Source organism: Marmota flaviventris, chromosome 5 (genome assembly GCF_047511675.1).
Source record: "Marmota flaviventris isolate mMarFla1 chromosome 5, mMarFla1.hap1, whole genome shotgun sequence".
Lineage (NCBI taxonomy): Eukaryota > Metazoa > Chordata > Mammalia > Rodentia > Sciuridae > Marmota > Marmota flaviventris.
This window is the reverse complement of record NC_092502.1, coordinates 37,278,209-37,298,752: the sequence shown is the minus strand read 5'-3', so window position 1 is coordinate 37,298,752 and position 20,544 is coordinate 37,278,209. Positions and strand designations below refer to the sequence as shown.

The 20,544-nt window shown below is 45.5% G+C and overlaps 1 protein-coding gene across 2 annotated transcripts in view; it reads right to left on the bottom strand.

The window, feature by feature from the left end:
• Adamts2 (ADAM metallopeptidase with thrombospondin type 1 motif 2) overlaps positions 1-20,544 on the bottom strand; it is a 252,735-nt gene that overhangs the window by 95,385 nt on the left and 136,806 nt on the right. For both annotated transcript variants that reach the window (XM_027953340.2, XM_071612157.1), the window contains exon 4: positions 11,895-12,097. In XM_027953340.2, the coding sequence (XP_027809141.2) occupies positions 11,895-12,097 (203 nt within the window). The remainder of the gene's footprint in view (positions 1-11,894; positions 12,098-20,544) is intronic.

The following is a 20,544-nucleotide window of genomic DNA, read 5'->3' as shown; positions in this document are numbered from 1 at the left end:
GGGACTTGGGGGTGACGCCTTCCGCCTAGATGCTATGCCAGTTCACGAGATTTCTTTCCCCTGCAACCAGCAGTGAACATTCCTGTCCTGCTCCTGCCTTCCCCACAGCCACCACGAGGCCCCAACATTCTTGAAAATTGGTGAGAAATTGAGCCCATATGCCTTCTGATTGTTTGCAAACCCTGGCAAGGGTTTGGTAAGTCAAGGCCAATTTCTGGATTAAATTAGAAAAGAAAAGAGGAAAAATATCCGAGTCCTGGCACAGACAGAAATCATTCATTCAACAAAAATTGCTGAAGAACATACTGTACAGAGGACTGTCCTCGTGGTAGGAGGAGTTGAAGGTTATGGCCTCTGCTCTGAAGGCACTGAAGACCCCTGGGTCCATGTTCTCTGTAGGCCCATGGAATGCATCTGCCCTCAGCAGAAGAGGAGCTTCGGGGACTCAGGAATTCTTCCTGAACATAAGCAGTTAACACAGCTGAGAGAGATGTTCTGCTTGCCCAGAGATCTGTTCCTCCCTTTCAGTTGTTTTAAAATGGTTATTAAGTTCAGTTCATTCTCTCCTTTTAAAAGTATCCTCAAAGTGACCTCAGAGGTTCTTTGAGTTGGCAAGGCTAGGAGGAGGTCCCGTAGGGCTGGGATCTGAGCAGGAAAAGGTAGAGTTCAACTCAAAGTGGGTGATTACGATAATGGCCTTCAGGAAAGGGCTGCTCCAGATACAGGGGCTCAGTAGGCAGAAGAGGGCAAGAGAGAACCTGTCTGCTGGAGATTCCTCTACCTTTGTAGAAGTTCAGAGAGTGTTTAAAGATGAGAATACCAAGTTCAGGGGAGGAAAGCTTTGCAAAGTAGATAAAAGCAAGTATTAGAACCAAGTTGTTTCTGACGCCACAGCTAGTGCACATTAGTGCACATTGTATGCTCAGAGCCACCCTAATATGAACACCCATGAGTGCTGATACAGCACAACACAAATGCTCACTTAGAGGACTGGGACATAGTTCAAGGTGGGCACTAAGCAAGTTTTTTTTTTTTTTTTGGTGGTACTCAGGATTGAATCCAGAGAATTGTACCACTGAGATACATCCCCAGCCTTTTGCAGTTTTTCTTCCTTGAGACAGGGTCTCACTAAGTTGCCTAGGCTGGCCTCAGACTTGCAATCTTCCTGCCTCAGTTGCTGGTATTACAGGCATTCCCCATAGAATCTCAAAGAGATTTCTTTAAATTATGATAGCACCTATTTTTTAGCACCAAATAGTGAATATTCACAGGTTTGTGGACTAATATGATCTCTGTCCCAACTCTGTATCTGTGGTTGTAACACAAAAGTGATCACAGGCAGTTCATAAATGAATAGATGTGGTTATGTTTCAATAAAACTTTATTTACAAAAACAGTGGAAGGGTCTTTGGACTACAGTTTGCCAACCCTGCTTTGGAATGTCCAGTTTATCTTGAGAAATTCATGCAAATTTTGCCTTAGCACAGTAATATGTCTAAACTTAATCTAAAATAATGTCTTTAAATGTATGCCATGCAAAAAAAAAAAAAAAAAAGGTGGCACTTCAGGGAGAGATGTTTCACACCTGTACGTGGTACCTCCATGGCTCCAGGAGGGCCTGATATTCCTGGTAGCAATGGACCAAACATGGGCCTTATGAGGGTCTGTATCACCCACCACAATGGTCTGATTCACTTCTACAAGGGGTCCAAGTAGACCAGTGGTTCAAGCAGACAGTTCTTTGGGATCCTGAAATCTAAGCAAAACACTGAGGCCCTAGGTTTTGCACAGAAGAATTAGAGATCCAGTTAAATGACAAGCCATAAAACAAGTGTCAGCCTCGGCCCAAGTTTTCTATTTCTTGGAATCTTGGCAGAGATTTTCCATTTCAAAATGCACATAAAACACATGACAGTCACACATCTCGTGACAATGCCTTGGCCAATGACAGATTCCTCTTAGGTGGTCTCCTAAGATGATGATGGAACTGAAAAACTCCCAATGCTTACTGATTTCACAGGGTCCTGATATCCCCAGCACCTTACTTACCTGTCGCTGGTGATGTGGTGTAAACAATCTACTGTGTGGCCTGTGTACACAAGTGGGGCACATACGATTATGTAAGGTACATAACGCTTAAAAATGATGATGGACAACTGTACTGGTATATGTATTCACTATTTCACACTTTCTATCGTTATTTTAGAGTGCACTCCTTCTAGTTATACAAAAGTTTCATTGTGTATAATTTCTTTCTCTTTCCCTCTCTCTCTCTCTTCCTATCTCACCCCGTGATCTCTGCCTTTCTTAGGCTCTCCTGTCACTGCAATGTCACCCACCATGAGGTCCCCTGGGGAGCTGGGCTGATGCTGGTACCATGTCTTTGAACCACCAGAACTGTGAACTAAATAAACTTCTTTTGTTTAAAAGGTTCCTGACCCTAAGTATTTCATTCTGGCAACAGAAAATTGATTAACAGAATCCCTAAGGAGTCCCAGCTTCTCTGACTAAGCTAAGGGCCAGTGAGCCCAAGGAGACTGGATTCATCTGGGTTTGTCAGCAACTCTGAGGGTTATGGCTGTGGGAGAACAAAAAAAATCAGAAAGGGGGCCTCAGAGGACTAGGCTACTGGCTCACAGACAACCCCAGACTTAGAACACACCCGGCAACCTGTCAGGTTCAGCTTTTGTTATCTGGGCAGAAAGGCAGGAGTGGAGGTAGCTTTGGTGTGTACCTCCAAGGTGTGTAGGACATGGCTGAGTAGAGGCTGGGGAAGAGCCCTTCTCTGGAAAAGGGGACCCCCAAGGTGGGATGCACAGGGCATATCCACAGAACATGTGGTAGTCTTATGGGCTGCAAAGTCAGAGCTCAGGGTTCAAGATCCTGCATTGGCAGGTACACTTTGTTGACAGGTGAGTGAAGGGCCCCACACTTAGGGCTTCGTGCGCCAGAGCTGCAGTTCTGAAATACTTCATTGTTTTGTGTTTTGTAAGTGAAATCTAATAGGACAATGGAGTACATCCTGGGGACCTTAGCATACCTAGGGTCCCAATCCCCAGCACTCAGCTCCCCTCTCCTCACCCTGCCACCAGGTCCAGGACCATCAGGTATGTGTACCTCGCGGCATCTCAAGGCAGGGCATGGTGGTAGCCATCCCACTAGGGCTGGCAACGAGGAGGCACGTCTGGTAAGTGGCCAACCAAAACCTGTGTCTTACAGAGGTGAGCCTCACATGCACCTCCAGGTACTGAGTGAAACCAGCACTGGAGTGGAACAATTCTTGGCCACCTTCTCTGGTGATGTAGTTTGAACATGATTGGTGCCCTCTGAAACTCATGTGGAGCTTAATCCCCACTATGAAGCATTAAGTAGTGGAAACTTGATCTTTGATTATGGTGTTGAGGCGGTGGGGGGGGGGGCTTTGGGAGGTGATAAGGATGAGATCAGATCATCAGAGTAGAGTCACCATGATTGAATCCTGACTGCTTTATGAGAAGAGGAAGAGGGACCATCTCTCTCTCTCTCTCTCTCTCTCTCTCACACACACACACACACACACACACGCACACTCTCTCTCTCTTGCCACGTGCCACCCTGCACCACCTCACCACCACTCTGCCAGCAAGAAGGTCATCACCAGATGTGGCCTCTGGAGGTGAGACCAGCACTGTGAGCTTAAAAAAATACCCTTTTTTCTTTATAATTTACCAGTTTCTGTTATTGTGTTATTAGCAACAGAAAATGGACAAAGATACCTGGTTTGGAGCAGTGGATCAATAGGAAGAAGGCTCAACCTCCCCAGACCCCCTCGCTAGGGCCCAGGGCAATGCATTGGTGGCTGATAAGAAGGGAGACCCAGCCGCTGCGCCCTGCATTGCTGGGTGTGTATGGGGGAGCCCTGCAGCAACTGTGAGGATCCTGGCTTGCTCTGAGGGTACCCTATACCTGTACAGGGATAATAGTATCCCTCAGCTGGCTCCATCCTTGGGGATCCATGCTTCCTACTCCCAGCATTTTTTTTTTTTTTTTTTTTTTGGTGCTGAGGACTGAACCCAGGGCCTTGTGCATGCAAGGCAAAGCACTCTACCAACTGAGCTATTTCCCCAGCCTCTCCGAACCTTCTTGAATCTGGCTTCTGTTTGCCTGAATTTGGTCAGCTTGAGGCACCCTTCAGGAATGCACCACAAAACACAAATTTGTTAAATTTTGGTGAGTCTACATACAAGTTAAACGTTCTAATATTTGCATTTAAAACAAGCATTGTATAATATAAAGACGAATGGTAAAATTCATGCTAATAATGAAAAATTCCGAAAATTTTCTTCACTTACAATAATATTAAAAAGCAAATAAAAACACCCTAATAACCTGAGAGGTAGACTTAGTGTTTTGGTTTAGATATAAGGTGTCCCCCAAAAGCTCATTTTCAGAGGTGAAATGATTGGATTACGAGAGGGATAACCTAATCAGTGGGTTAATCCACTGATGGACTAACAGGGTGGTAACTGTAGACAAGCAGGGTGTGGGAAGAGGAAGTAGATCACTGTGGTTGTGACTTTGGGGTTTATATTTTGTCCCTGGTGAGCAGAGCTCTCTCTCTGTTTCCTGACTGCCATGTCCTGAGCTGCTTTCCTCCATGATGTCCTCCTGTCATGATGTCGGCCTCATCTCATACCCAGAGCTATGGAGTCAGCTAAGCATGGACTGAACCTCTGAAACTCTTCTCCTTTATGTGGTTCTTGTGAGATATATTGGTCAAAGCAATGCAAAAGCTGACCAAACCAGTGAAGAAAGAAGAAAAAGGCTTAATATATGCCTTTTATGGCATTTCCCCCCTGTGCTTTGAACAAGAGATATGGTATTTTTATTTTGTACTGTGCCAGCTATGCCTACAGGCCAGTGTTCCCCAAGTAGGGGGTCACTGGTAATATACTGATTTTTGTGGCAGCCAGAGGCTGTGTGAACTAATAATAGATCACACATAAGTATATCGGCCCCTTTGAATATCCCTTTTTTCTTCCTCTTACTTCTGGGTATTGGGTGGCTGTGGCTGAACACAGGTGTGGAAAGAATGATGAGGTGCTTAGTGAGGGGCAAGAACTCGGAAAATTCTCTTGTGACAATGGGTGTTACTACTGGGAACAAGCTGAGCAAAGTTTCAGATTAACTTCTGGAGATGACAGGAAGTGCCCAATAATACATCATTAAAAAAAAAAAAAAAGTAAGCCATCAAAAACTATCCCAAGCAAAACAAAAGTCAAACAACAAAACCGGAAAATGTTTACAACACCTACAACAGACAAAAGGTTAACCTATTTGAATATAATGACCCTTCAGAGATTCAGAAAAAAAAGAAACTAAAATAGAATAAGTATTCTATTTGGAATATGAAAGTAGAAAAGGACAAGAGTAAGTCAAATACCAAAAATAAAATAATCTGGTTCAAAACGTACATATTTTTAAAAATTCAATCTTATTACCATCGAATAAATACAATTTATAACAAAAAAGTATTTCTCAGTTGTAACTATTAAATTACCCCATTTTTAAAGGATTCAATGGTTTAAGCAGGTAGAAAGACAGACTTTGTTCCATGGAGGATAATTAGATAAGACCGCAACAGAGAACTTTCTGGTGTAGAAAGCTTTAAAATGTGCATACCTGTTAACCAAGGGATCCACTTTTAGGAACTCAGTTTAAGAAGATAATTAAGGATGAGCAAAAGATTCACCTATGATGATGTAATAGTTAGTGGTCCATCTGACCTCTAAAAGGAAAATCAACTTTGTTAGATGGACATTCATATAAATAGTTATACATAGAAAGTATATTATAGTCATGTAGTGCAGTTAAAAACTGTTAAATAGTAGACAGTAATTGCTAGAAAAAAATATGGGCATACCTCTATGAATCGATTTCAATTTTGTAGCAAAAGTATTATATTGTCTGTATTAAATATAAAACATTGTAATACTTTTAAAAAATATTACTTTAAGGAAGAAAAGGATTTAAGGAAGAAGGAAGCTGAGCTTGACAGTGAGTTGGTAGGGGCAGGGAGTCCAAATACCAGGTATTGTCCATGAGGAGCTCAGTACCCTCCAGTGGGGCTGAGATGAAGAGAGGGGCAGACTGACCAGTTTTCATTTTCCTATGAAAAGGCAGAATAACATGCTTTGCCTGTGAATGCAGAAAGGAAGCAGCACCTCCAGGCACTTCCCACTGCCTTGTAATCTCATCCAATTCCCTCTCCATGTCTAGAAGACCCTGGTGACTGGCCTTGATCACCTCGAGCTCCTTCTGCCGGCTGTGGCCTTTGCTTACCACACCAGTCTTTTCTCATTTCTTCAAACGTGCTGACCTCTTTCCTGCCTCAGGGCCTTTGTGCCCACCTATTCCCTCCACCTGGAACAGTTTATCTATCCCATCTCTTCCCACAATTCTGTCATTATCAGTCTCAGCTCCAGTGTTGTTTCCTGCGAACCCACTCCCTCATCTCCATCTTCCCCAACTCTTCTTTAGTCTCTTTTATTTCTTCCTTGCATTTATTATTATCTGAAATGATTTCACTTGTTTTTTGCTTAAATATTGTCTCTGTACCCTCACTCCAAGACAAGCCCATGGTAACAGGAATTGTGCCCTGTCTTGCTCACTGCAGTACCCCTTACCTAATGTACAGCAGACTCCCAATAAACATTGGATATCTATGTGGATGGGAGCCAGAGGTATTAAACAGAATAAGTTGGGTTATGCTGCAATAACAAGGAATCTATCTCACCTTAGTCGCCTAACACAATTAAGGCATTGATGTGTGTTTCCTTGCTCACATCATGGTCCAGTGTTGTTTGGGTGGCTCTAAGCTGTACTGTAGCTGCACCTAATGAGACATGTAGTGCCCGAGGCTATGGTGGCAGGAAAAGAGATGAACGGCACATAGTAGCACTTAGTGATATTATATAGACCACTACAGAAAACTAGCCACATGGTCCTAAATTAGCTGCATGGGAGACTGGGCAGTGGAGGGTAAAATGTAGATATTTTATATGCCTGGATTGTCTGTGCCATACCAGGACCCTCACCCCAGCCTACACTCTGCGCACAGAGTGATCCCAAAGGGAGACCTTCAGGTAGAAATCACCCTGGACAATGAGGGAATCTAAGAATCGCCAATGTGGCACTATGCACCCACCCCATTCACCTCAGCCTCTCCTCTTCAGTCTATATCCTGGGTCCCCACCATTGAAACCCCTACTAGACCCTTCTCCCATAGTTCAATGGCCTTCCTCAGCAGTCATGCATGCCTGCCCTGTGGGGTGGCCCCCAAACCCTGACCCTGCCTGCTATTACAATCAACCAAATGCCGCACTTGGAATACAGCCCAGGGAAGCGACTGCCACATCTGTCCTTCTGTGTTGTTACTTTGGTTCCAGCCCTGGGAGGCCCTAAGACCAGCTGTGAACTTACATGAGGAATATGACAAGCTACTGGCCAGGCTTCCAAAGGCCACTTGGGATTTGGTTTGAGGCCCACACACCCCGTGCTGCTGTTTAATATATGATGGCTAAGTTCAAGTTCAGAGAGAGGACACAGGAAGCATTCCCACTGTACACATGTCTTCCAGAACTCCACTGTCCCAACAGAGTTGACACTGGCCACCCTGGCAATTTAAATCTAAGCACAAATTAACTACAAATAAATTACCAGTTAGGATGGCTACTATAAAAAAAAAAAAACAAGTGTTGTGCAGATGTGGAAAAGCCAGAACCCTTGTGCACTGTTGGTGGGAATATAAAATGATGCAGTGGCTGAGGAAATCAGTTTGGTGGTTTCTCAAAACGTCAAACGTAGAATTATCACATGATTCAGCATTTCCACTTCAGGGTATAGACCCCAAAGAATGGAAAACAGGACCTTGAATAGATATTCATACAGCCATGTTTGTAGCATTACTCACTACAGCCAAAAGGTGGACGCCACCCAACTGTTCATCAGTGGAGGGATGGATAGATAAAATATGGTCCATACATTCAATTTAATATTATTCAGCTTTAAAAAGGAAGGAAATTCTGGCACAAGCTCCAACATGGATGACCTTGAGGATATCATGCTACATGAATAAGCCAGTCAGAAAACAACAAATATGGCAAGATTTCACTTATGTGATTGATGTACCTAGAATGGTCAAATTCACAGAGACAGAGAGTAGAGCAGTGGTTGCCAGGAGCCGAGGGGAGGAAGAGGAGATGAGTAGTTAGTGTTTAATGGTGCTATGGATTGGATATGAGGAGGCCCCCCAAAAATCTCATGTGTTAGTTAGTCAAGGCAGGAATGTTCAGAGATGAAATGATTACATTATGAAAGGTGTAATTTCATCAATGGATTAATCCATTTAATGGATTTATAATGAACGGACTCCAGGATGGTAAGTGTAGGCAGATGGGGTGCACTTGGAAGAGGCAGATCATTGGGGGCCCTTGGGGATTATATCTTGTCCCTGGCTCTTTGAGCCGTCTCCCTTTCTCTCTCTCTGCTTCCTGACTGCTATCACCTGAGTAATTTTCCTCTGCCATGGCGTTCTGCCTCATCTTGAGTCCACAGCAAGGGAGTTGGCCCACCATCAACTCAGACCTCTAAACCATGAGCCCCCAATAAACTTTTCCTCTTCTAAGTTATTCTTGTCAGGTATTTTAATCACAGTGACACAAAGCTGACTAACACAAATGGATACAGAGTCTCTGTTCTATAAGATGAAAAGAGCTCTGGGGATGGATGGTGGTAAGAGATGCACAACAATGCAATGCACTTAACACCACTGAACCTTAAAAATGGTGAAGATGATAATGCCTGTGTGGATATTTTATCACAACAAAAATTTTAAAATTAAAATTATGTTGGAAACATAAATTAAATTCAGTTCTTCATTTGTACCAGCCACATTTCAAGTGCTCAAGAGCCAGTGTGGCCAGTGGCTACCACACTGGACAGGACAGAATGACAGCACTTCTGTCACTACGAATAGCTCTCTGAGACAACAATGTTCTACAAGGTCGTCCTTTTCTCAAATAGTTGTCCTTCTTCAATGCCCTTCCTCCCTAAGATCACCAAAGGGTCCTGCATGCTTTAAATCAGCCCCAAGACCACCCAAGGGTCCCACTTGTCTTATATCCTCTCTCTTCCCGGGTGTGCACGCACTCTCAATGAGGACACAGGGTATTAATTGTCAGGGCAATGCCATGCTCCCAGCTGAGCCGAACCTTATCTCCCTTATCCACACTGTGCTCTTGCTGTGGCAGGTGGAGCTCAGCTCAGAATAGAAAAAACTCCCCCCTGCCCCCTAGAGCATCGCTGAGCCCCAGGCCTCTCTACCATGCCCCTGTTTCTCTGAAGGACTCACCGCTGTGCCTAGGACAAGTACACATTCAATGAACAGTTGCTGAATAAATAAATGCACATCTGTGTGAAACAGAAAAAAAAGATAAGCTCCTACTCCCACTTCTTAACTTCTTGGATTTAGCTCCCAAAATCCTTTTTTGTTGTTGTTCATTATGATAAAGCTCATTTCGATTTAATAATTTTTATATTTCTCATGATCCTCTAAAAACTTTGCCCATTATCCAAAACAGAGGTCCAGTTGGATCATAGGAGTGTGAATAAATACACTGACATTCACTGCAAAACCCAGAGAAAGTTTTAGACTTCCTCCAACCAGCTCTCTATGACACAAGAACCTCCAACCAGGGAAAAGGAAGATGTGCTACATTATGTCTCAGGAAGAACTCACCTTGGATACCCCCACCTCCAGGCAGAGTCCCTGGTGGACTTCTTAAGAATGGTTCTTTGTGTGCTGTTATTAAATCAAATATTGTTGCTGTCACGTTAGCAAAACACATTTTTACCTAGAGACTGAAAAACATGTCACCTTATTTAGAGACTAAAAAATACATCCATCTCCCTTATCTCATTAAATCCTCACTACAATGCCCAAGATGGAAATTACTGGCCCATTTTAAAGATGAAAAAACCAAGGCTTGGAGAACTGGGGCAGCATTCCCAATGACACACCTGGAAAAGGTGGGGCCAAGACTCTATTCCAAGCACAGTCCTTTTTCCCACTGGATGGGAAGGCAGTAGAATCCCTTGGGGAAGAACACATACACTGAACACAAAGATTTTATATCTACCAGTCTTATGGACTCATGGTGAAGATATCCTAACATATTGCATAATAAGTACCTAGAACAGGCTGGCACACAGCCACATATTGGAGCTAATAATTGGAGTAATTATTGTTATTATTATTACATTAAAGGAACTTTTCAAAATTAATATAAGATTAAGGGCACTCTAAAAAATAAAATGCACTGTACAAATAGAGAGGACTTTAGCACCGCTTTGCAGTTCAGAAGATTGAGGGGTGGTTGTCAATTGCTCATCTAAGGCAGGAGAGGAGGGAGGTGAACACGTGGACAAAAGTCTCTCCCTCCAAGGTTCAGCTCACTCACGTCCTCCCTGATGCATCTTTCATCAGCACCTTGGGGACACTGTGCCAACTGGGTTCCCAAAGGTTCACCACCTGGCCCTAGAAAGCAGAGCTGAACAGTGGGCCCCGAGAAGATCCCTCTGCCCTTTACTGCCTGCCTGGGCTGGACTTGTATTAGACCTCATTCATGATAACATTTGGCTACTTTAGAACTCCCCATCCACCCAGGCTTCCACCCCACCAACCACCAATCACCCTGTTCCACCAATCGCCCTGTTCCGCACCAACACTCCACCCTTTCAGCTCCTGTTCAAAGCCACACCCCATCCTCCCTCCCAGACCTAGGCTCTTAGCAGTGTTCAGAAGGGCCAGCCCCAGTGAGAGGGAGGGCTGAAAAGCTTAACCCAGCTTCCCCAGAGCCTGCAGTTTGAAGGCTGGGTGCCCATGTCCCCACAGTAGCCTGATCAGCACCAAGCAGAGAGAGCAAAGGTTTCCACACCTGCACACTGATCAACATCTTGTACCTCTTAAAGGACACGAGGCATGGAATGTGTGGGGGTGACCCTGTAACTTAAACAATAAGCACACAAGAGGCAGGTACTGAGAAGACTTATGTGAAACCTAGGCACCCCTATTAAATACCCCAGATTCACAGGAAGAAAGTGATTCCCTCTTTAACCTTCAGTTCTTCTGACTGCTTCAAGGACGAGCCTCTGATCAGTGTCTGTCTGTCTGTCCTCCTACCTAACACCACTCATCTCCATTTTTGGCAGAAAGTGGGCCAAAGCTCTGTCTTGAGGGCCGGCCGAATGCAGAACTATCTAGCTGGCATTGAATAAGGTCATTTTGGATTTTACCTTAAGATTATTTCTCTGTATACGGGGTAAAAATGGGAGTTCATAACCCACTTGAATCAAATGTATGAAATATGATATGTCAAGAACTATGTAATGTTTTGAACAACCAATAATAAAAATTTTTTTAAAAAAGATTATTTCTTAGATGAAGTGAGATTTCTTTTTAAAATAATTTTAAATTTTAAAAATGGCAATCATTAAATTTTTTTTTTATAAAAGATACACAAATGATTGGAGTGTGGGAAAAATTGCTTAAACTTGTAAACAGCCTTGCCAAGTCAGAATCATCCCCACCTGCGGACAAGAAGCCTGAGACTCAGGGAGGTGGATGGGATGCTCAACTTTTCTCACCTGTGGACCCAGAAAGCCTCCCTGTTGAGGATGGCCCTCGCTTCCAGCTTCAAGTGGAAAAAAATTAACAGTCTGGCACAGAAAGTTGAGCGGACTCTTCTACAGGCGCCACCTGCAGTCTAACCCCGCCCATGATGCCCCCCCCACTCCACGCCCCCATGTCCTCGCTCTGACTCCGGCCTCGCACTAACCCACCCGGCCCCACTTACAATGTTCATGAGCGTCAGCAGGTACTTCTGCACGTGCTCCTTCCCGTGGAACTGAACCACGGAGTCGTCCACACCCAGCAGGACTTCAATGTTGTAGTCGTCATCGGCAGCGTGTCTTCGTGCCCTCCTCCTGGAGCTGTTGACCCGCTCCTCCAAGACGCCCAGCGCTTGGCTGAGGCTATCCAAGTTGCCCAGGGAGGCCCCTACAGGGATAGGACATTATCATCAGCGGCAGGCCGGGCTCACTGGGAACATCACAGCAGGACGAGACTCCACTGGATGCAGCTCAGCTCCAGCCAAGTGCCAGCAACATCATCATCATCATCAAGGGCATTGTTGCCCCCATTTAGCAGAAGAACAAACTGAGGTCTAGAGAGGGGCTGTAGTGATATGCCCAGCTGGCTCAGACTCAGCCGCACTCAAACCAACCACCTCAGAGGCTTTAGGGCCAACTCTTTGGCCAGCACCAGGCAGTAACTACAGCCACAGTGAGGGCCATGGTGTCCTCCTAAGACTATGACAGACTGGGGAGCCCAGGGCTGGCACCCAGCATCTGAGGCCAGGAGTGTCGCCTGCACTGCCAGCTCTCTCCACCCACATACACTAACACACTCCCAAAGGGCTAGCCTACTACCAAAAGGCTGATGTCCCAGGTGTCCCTGACCTCTGTTATAACTGAGGAAACGTAGGCCTCACCCCAGCAGTATGTGTTCTACAGCATTTCCTCCAGCCTGGCTCCCCTCCAAGAGCTTTCTGCTCAGTCCTCCACTAAAGGGACCAGTTATATGTCCCCCACCCCACTCTTAAGTCAGCTCCTGGTGCTCGATGAATTGTGCAGGGACCAACACGAGCTCCTCATGACAGCTCCCCACAGCAGGCCCTGACCTCCTGCCCCTAAAGAGTTAGCACAGGCAATGAGCAGCAGCCTGGTCGGGGTGAGGGCCTGAGGGGTCTCAGCTACAAGGTCCAGGACCTGGAGCTCCTTCAAGTTCAGGGCCTCAGATGGTGTCCCACTGTCAGCAAAGCTGTGGCTTCTGCCTTTGTTCCCATCTACTTCCCCACTGGGTCTAAATGTCACCCTGGACCAGTGCTCCAGTTCTCAGCCCTCCCCTGCCCTCACCTCTTGGGGTCACAGCCAGACTGACGAGGCCAACCATCAGCATTGATGGCAGCTGCAGACCACACTGTATGCTGCCCACTGAGTCCCCGTGCCACTGTCTTGGAAGCCCCATCCCTTTCACCCCTGCCCTGCTGCACAGGTCTCTGTCCAAGCCAGGTTGTATTTCTCAGTGGCACTCAGTGATTCCTGCCCTGAGAAGAACCAGAGATGCAGGTGACATCATCAACACTGAGGGTGATGTCCAGGCCCTAGCTTTAGCTAGAGTGGGTACCAAGAGCCCTGCTCAGCTGTTGACATCCCTGAAACATTGTCTATAAAGAGTCTTCCAGAACAACTCTGTCACTTATCCCTATCGCCTCTTATCTACCACTTTCCCCAGACAGGTATGGCCACTCCTTCCATGTCAAGGTGGCACAAGACAGGCTCTGGAGGTGGAACCAGGCCTCTGAAGGGGAACTTGGCCACTCAGGGAGATGTGAGGCAGCCTGGTTCGGGGGCCCACTCCCCCAAATTGAACCCAGTATTCATCTCCTCAAAGAGTGCAACAGGCATCTTCAGGACAAATTACTGTCCCCATTTGACAGATGAGGAGACTGACAGAACCCCAGCATGGCTGACTCTCTGCCAGAAGCTCTTTCCTTAAACTCTGCTTCCTGCTTCAGACAAGATGAACTGACTTAGTCAGAGGTACGTCTGCAGCTTGGTTGTGGGCGAGACCAAGAATGAAAAGAGAGGAGGTAAGAAGCAAAGGTGCCGGCTTTGACTGGAAAAAGAACAAGTTGGGGCCAGGACTGAGCAGCTGCTGCTTGGGTTCCCATGCCTTCTTGGGTCCTTGGAGTCCCGGCACAATCCACATACATGTGCAGGCACACACCTACATGCACGTACACACACATGTGCACACAATGCAAGCACACACAGACATACACGCGTTGGTGCTGCCCAGGGCTGTGCCAGGGTCAGGGGAGGGGCTGGGAGCCCTGCAGGCAGTGCCCGTGCAGAGCTCAGTGCTCCACTCAGCTGCCTGGAGATGATTCAGGGCCATCCCTGCTGCTCCCAGAGGAGACGCTGGGGACTTAAACCTGACAGAAGAATTGAGGGATTGCTCCTCTATTTTTATACATTTATTTCTTTGCATTTTCAACGAGCAGGGACAGCTCACCTTCAGAACCACCTTGGGAAACAGAAAGATGGTAATTTCCATAGAAAAAGTCTTTCCCTGGGGAAGAAGCTGGACATTCCCTTCTGCCCCTATCAAGCTAAGGGTCATGCATGGGCAGCCCCTAGGGGCAAAACCAGACCACAGAGGTGCTCATTAAGACCGGGTGGTATTTTAAAAATCCCTTATTGGGGGGAGGGGGGGAATGCCTTATTTGGTTGACAGTATTTGAAAATTGGGAGATTTCACATTAAAAACAAGATAGAATATCCAGTTTCTCTTGAGGAATTTGGAGATGAAGCCACCCCAGTGTAACCCAGGGCTGTGAATTGAGGACCATGTCTGGAGATAGGACTCACAGGGCCACTTACCTGCCACCCCTGATGACCTCCTGGCTCCAAAAGACCTCAGAGTGTGCTCTCCTGATCCTAACCCCTGGGTCACTATATAGTATCCCCTTCAGATATCCCTTAAAGGAGGGCACAGGGCCACCCTCAGGTCAGAGCTGGGCTAAGGCTAGTCTTGAAGCTGCCTCTGTCAAGGAGCATAGTTTCTAACCAAACTGTATGTTATAGGTCCACTCAAAGCAGTGGGGTTTTTAAAAAAAGATGTTTTAGAAACGCCCAGTTCACCTTAAACATAGTTATTTTTGTCATCATTATTCTCATCATGATCATTTTGGGGGTGCCTTGGACATTATATTATAGAACACTCTCCTTCCCTCCTTCCCCAGCTCCTGTGGACAAGCCCCAAGGCCCAATGGCAAAGCAGGTAAAGACAGAAAGACAGGACCCCTGAGGTCAGCAGGTGAGAGCAGCAGGGGGGGAAAGCCTGGCCAGGTAGTCTGGTCCCTGAAGTCTCAGTCTCATTCAGGACACAGGGAGCAGCCCCAAAGTCAGTAAGGTCTGTTGTGCCCCAGGCCTGGGGGTACATGAGCCTGGTCCAGCTGCTCTTCTCTGTCCCCGTGGGACCTGGTAGTCAAAAAAAGCAGGCACATTCTGCCTCATCAATCCTGGGTGCCACCTCAACTTTCCCCACATGGGCTTGACCCTAAAGCCCAGGATGCCTGTCTCTCACAGGATTCCTGCTGCAGGGAGCTCTGGCCAGCAGCAAGCTTCTGCATGGTCCTGGATCGGCTTCCTAGTGATCTCCTTGACCTTCACGTTGGCCTTTGGGACCTGCCCACATGTGCTGGGTTGCCTGCCTCGTCTAAAGACCTCTGCTAGACTTGTTCCTTCGAGGCCCGGTAAAGCAGACTCTTTGCCACTATCTCTGACTTCCCTGGGAGCTCCCATGAACTTGCAGCCTAGGCCTGCTAAACCACAGTGACCCAGAGCTCACACGGCCCTTTTCTCCATCCTGCATTACTGAGCCAGCTGAATAGTGAGCTGTCAGTCCTGCCCATCTCCTGCTGAGGCAGGGGATGCTGCTGCCTTCAGTCTCACTTCTCTGTGCAGCTACCTCCAGAAGGAGAAGTCACTGGACCTGGTAGGCTGAGTCTCTCCTAAGGGAAGGGTCTGTCATAGTATAATATTTTTCATTTTATTTTTAAAAAAAATTTTTTTAGTTGTTGATGCCTTTATTTTATTTATTTATATGTGCTGCTGAGAATTGAACCCAGTGCCTCCCACATGCTAGGCAAGTGCTCCACCACTGAGCCACAACCCCAGCCCCAGTATCCTATCTTTTAATTGGGTAACTGAAAAGATGTTTAGTTCCTGGCATTCCCTGTGCTTGGAGACACTTCCAGATGGCAGCTGGGGCTCTGTTTGCTCATGTCTTGGGCAAGAGACACACAGCAGGAGGCATATCCAAGAGCCATCCTCAGTTTTAGAGTTTCTAGAATGGAAAAGAAAGGCTCTGTCAAGGAGCCGATCAACAGACTGTGGAGAAGATGTATTGAAGAAAAGCAGGGTTCCTGTCCAGGGAAGCCCAAAGCAAGTGCCACCTAGGGAAATGGGTGGGTCACGGCTGCCAAGCTAATTTATAGCCCCATACAACTAAGGGTACTGCCTGCCCCCCTGAGCTAGTGGGCTGAGGGCTATATCTGTCAGTATCCTGGGAACCTCAGTGTCCAGGTCTCTGGAGCAAGGGCATATGCATAGCTCTTCACAGTGATGAGACTGTCACCTCCAATAGCCATTTGACTTGCACACTAACGAGGAGGATCCTTATCGTTCTAGTGGTGCTATGGTTAGGATGTGGCTTGTCCCCCAAAGGTTCAGAAACGGGAAGCTTATTCTCAGTAATATTACTGAGATGGTGGAAACTTTAAGGGACTAACTCAAAAGAGGGGTCAGGTCTCAAGGGACTGGATTAGCTCCCCAGAGAACAGGTTGTTATAAAAGAGTGATCTTGGACCCTGCCTGTCTCTTGCTTCCTTTCTTGCCATGCAGTCCTTCCCGCTCACACTTATATGTTCCTGCCATTGTGATGCCAAATGCTATGTTATGACACAGCTAGGGGGAGGTGCCTTGTCAGGATGCCAGCACCATATTGTTTGAACTTTTCTGCCACCATAATGGTGAGCAAAAGAAACCTCTAATCTTTATGCATTAGCCAGCATCAAGTATTTTGTTACAGCAATACAAAATGGTCTAAGATAAGCAGTAAAGAAATAGAAGAATAGAAAGATCAAGTGACTCTCAAACCACAGTGTTAGAAAGGAGGAACCAGGACCTGGCCCAGGCCAGAATGCAACATTATTCTTTCCCTCCAAAGAATAATGGAATAATGATAATTATATATATATATATGAATAGCAGGGCAGGACATTGCAATGAGAATGTACTTGCCATAGTAAACTATGGGTATATTCCCCAACGTTATTAACATGGCCCAGAGCAGTCCTGAAACAAGGGTTGGTTTAGGGGAAACCAAAGTTGGTAGAAACAAGAAAATTGAGCCTGGAGAAGAGAAAATCTGGGGCTTGAGACTACAGGCTCAGCAGCATCATGTGGCGGGTGCTAGCTCTACAATGTCAAAGGTATCTGGTATTTGCCAGCCCATGTGAAAGGCCACACCCACACCTTTGCTGGGCTCACCTCTGGAATACTCTTGCAGCTGCTGCTATTGCTTCTGCCTAAAGTTAGCTGCCCCCCAGGCCCAAGAGGAGCCCCCCAAAAGGGCCATAGGGAATAACCCCATAGATTGTGGTGCAAAACCTCACTATCTCCCCCCTGCACTGGGCTCAGAGCCTTGAAAGACAGGGGCATACTTGGTCCCTGCTGTAGTTTGGATCTGCAGTATCCTCCGAAGGCTAATGTGTTCAAGGCCTGGTCACCAGACTGTGGCACTACTGGGAAGTGGTGGAACCTTTAGGATGTGGTACCTAGTGAAGAAAGTTAGGTCATTGGAGTTGAGCCCTTGAATGGGACATTGGGACTCCTGGCCTTCCTGGATTTCTCTTTGCTTCCTGGGTGCCATGAAGTGATCAGGCTCCAGGAGCTCCCACCATGATGCACTCAGCTGCCAAAGACCCAAAGCAACAGGGCCAAGGAACCATGGACTGAAACCTCTAAAACCATGAAGTGAAATAAACTTTTCTTTTTAGAAGCTGTTTGTCTCAGGTATTTTGTCATAGTAGCGCAAAGCTGATTAACACAGTTCTCATGTGCTTCCTCCACAGACTTCTTTGACACTCTAGGGAACAACCAGGTGATAGGGGAAGACTGTACTGTCCTTTCCCCAGGGAATAACCTGCCCTTCATTTCTTCCATCCTTCAGGTATCTGCTAAAATGTCACTTTCTCAAGGAGGTCTTCCCTCATTTCATCCTTAATTAAAATAGTCCCCTCCCCCAAATCCTCTCTGATAGCCTCCTGTTCACTTCCTCATGTAATGAGCCATTGTGTGAGATTGTGCATTAACTGCCTCCTCCATCTTGGATGGAGCACCCTAGAGGACAGAGGTCATAGGATCAGGTGTGCCTCAGTTTTCCTAGTGACCCAACAGGTAACCTCAGGCCTGTGAGGGGTAGAAGCCATGGCAGGGGGAGGCAGTAAGAACACAGGGACCAGCAGAAGGAAGGGAGGGGTCCTCCCAGGAGCTGAGAGATGGTCTGAAAGAAGAGGCAGGTGCAAACAGGACCAGGAAGGCCAGAAAGCCGGTAGGAGAAGCAGGAGCCAAAATGTGGTGACAGGTAGAGAAATAGGAACTGGAAGGAAATCCAGCTATAAATTACTTGCACAAGGCATAACGAAGATAAAATGACCAGGAGGATTTAAAACAAATGAGGCGAAGAAGCATATGCCATGTAATTGCCAATGAAAAGAAACCAGGCATTATAATAATATTCATGAGATAAATTTAATTTAAGGCATTCAAGGGAACAGACGGCCAAGGCAAACAGTTCCTGGAGAAGACAGGAGAGTCAGGAAACCTGATGCTCCTAGCAGAGTTTCAAATGGACACAAGGAGAAATGGACAAGGCCACAGTTAAATGTGCACTTTAATACACTGATTCCCGAAAACAACAGATGAATTGGACAAAACATTAAATAAGGAGGTAAAAGATTTGAACTAATAAGACAATCTAGTGTTTAAAACCCCAAACCAGAAAACATGCCCTTTTCATGCATGCATGAAATAAGTTCCAAATCTGACTTCACTTTATGACACAAAGAAAACTCAAAACTTGTATTCACAATCAGTAACACTGAGATAGAATAAAAAATAAGAAAATTTAAGCTCCTTGAAATCCTAAATGCCAGAAATTTAAAACACAGTTGTAGTCTAGATGAAGTAGAAATTCCTATTGTTGGCTCAGGTAGAGAACCCCCGTAAACTCACAAGAAACTGAAAAAGTAGTCAAAGGAAAGCCTAGAAGATTTTATTAAAAAGTTTTATAAAACCTACAAGGAATAGTACTTTTCATCTTATGTAAAATGAATATATAAAGATCAACACCTTTCTTGTATATAGCAATAACCACCTACAAAACAAGGTGTGTAGAAAGGGTTTGTCATCTATAGCAACAATCACCACTCCCCGCAAATACCCAGGAATAAGTAAAAAATGGAGGATGCATACAGGCTACGAACAAAATAATATAGACTAAAACTCCACAAAAATACAAAGGAAGAACTCAGAAAATGGAGACACAATGACATGATCATGAACTGGAAGTTGATTCTTCCAAATTAATCTAGAAATGTAACACAATCACCATCAAAAAAAAACTGTTAAACTCCAGCAGCAGAGTTCACCTGGAAGACAACACATGTGAGACGAGCCAGAAAAGCACTGAAAAAGAATAACAATAAGGGAATATTTGTCATTCAAATTAACAGGACATAATATAAAATAACATTAATTAGGATATTATGGTGCTGGTGTCATGAAAGACAACAGCTCAATGGAACTGAGTAAAAATTCCAAAAACAGGTACAGACATATGGGAGACTTTGGGGTGAAAATGACAGATTGAACACATACATCCCATTTAGCTCCTGCCTGGAACCACATGAAAACTTTAGCCAAGTCATTTTTTTTTTTTTTTTTTTTTTTAAGAAACACCTCTACGAGGACAGAGAGAACAGCAAAAGAAGTAATAATAGAAAGTGTTTGAGGCTGGAAAGCCGAGCCACTTCCCATGGGAATGAACTTGGTGTATCCAAGAAAGCTGAATCCCAAGCTGGCAGGGAGGAAATCAAGACTCTTCCAGTTTGCATCACAGAATATTCCAAAGGTTCCAGAACTGATGCACTAAAGAACATCTAGAAGTGGGGCTGGAGGGTGGGTTGAAATAAGTAGGACTAGTTGAAGGCTAATGCCAAGTTAATTTCCTGAATCTAAGTCCCTCTTCTGCCCAGGTGTTGCAGTACTTCTCTCCTAACAAGGCTGAAAATAAGGTTTCTAGGCTATAGGCACCAGGTGTAGTAAAGAGGGCTACAGTACCATATCAGAAATGGGAAGAATGAACAAATCCTGAGGCAACAGCCCACTTCCCCTGTTATTCCCAGAAAACATGGGTGTGTTCAGGCCTTTACCCCCCCAGGCCAGAAGACTAGAAAGGTCTTCTTTAGGAAATCTGATCAACCAAAGTCCAAGAGGCAGTATCACTGTGCCCTCTGTTTGCACACACTGGGCTTCCAGTCACCACTTTTGTTGCACACACTTTACACATGAGCAGTCAACTGTCTGATGGAAGTCTCCAACATTACAGATGGAGGCCAAGGAGAAACAAAATAAAGAGGAAACAGAGATTGTACAAGAAAGTGGAGAAATGTATTATCAGTGTTCTCTGAAAGGTAAAAGAAGACGTTATATCCATTAAGCAAGATTGGAAGGAGAAGAGAAGGAGTCTTTGAAATGAAAAGTATTTCAGCAGAAATGAAAAACTCAATGGAAGGACTGAGAAAAGAAAGTAAA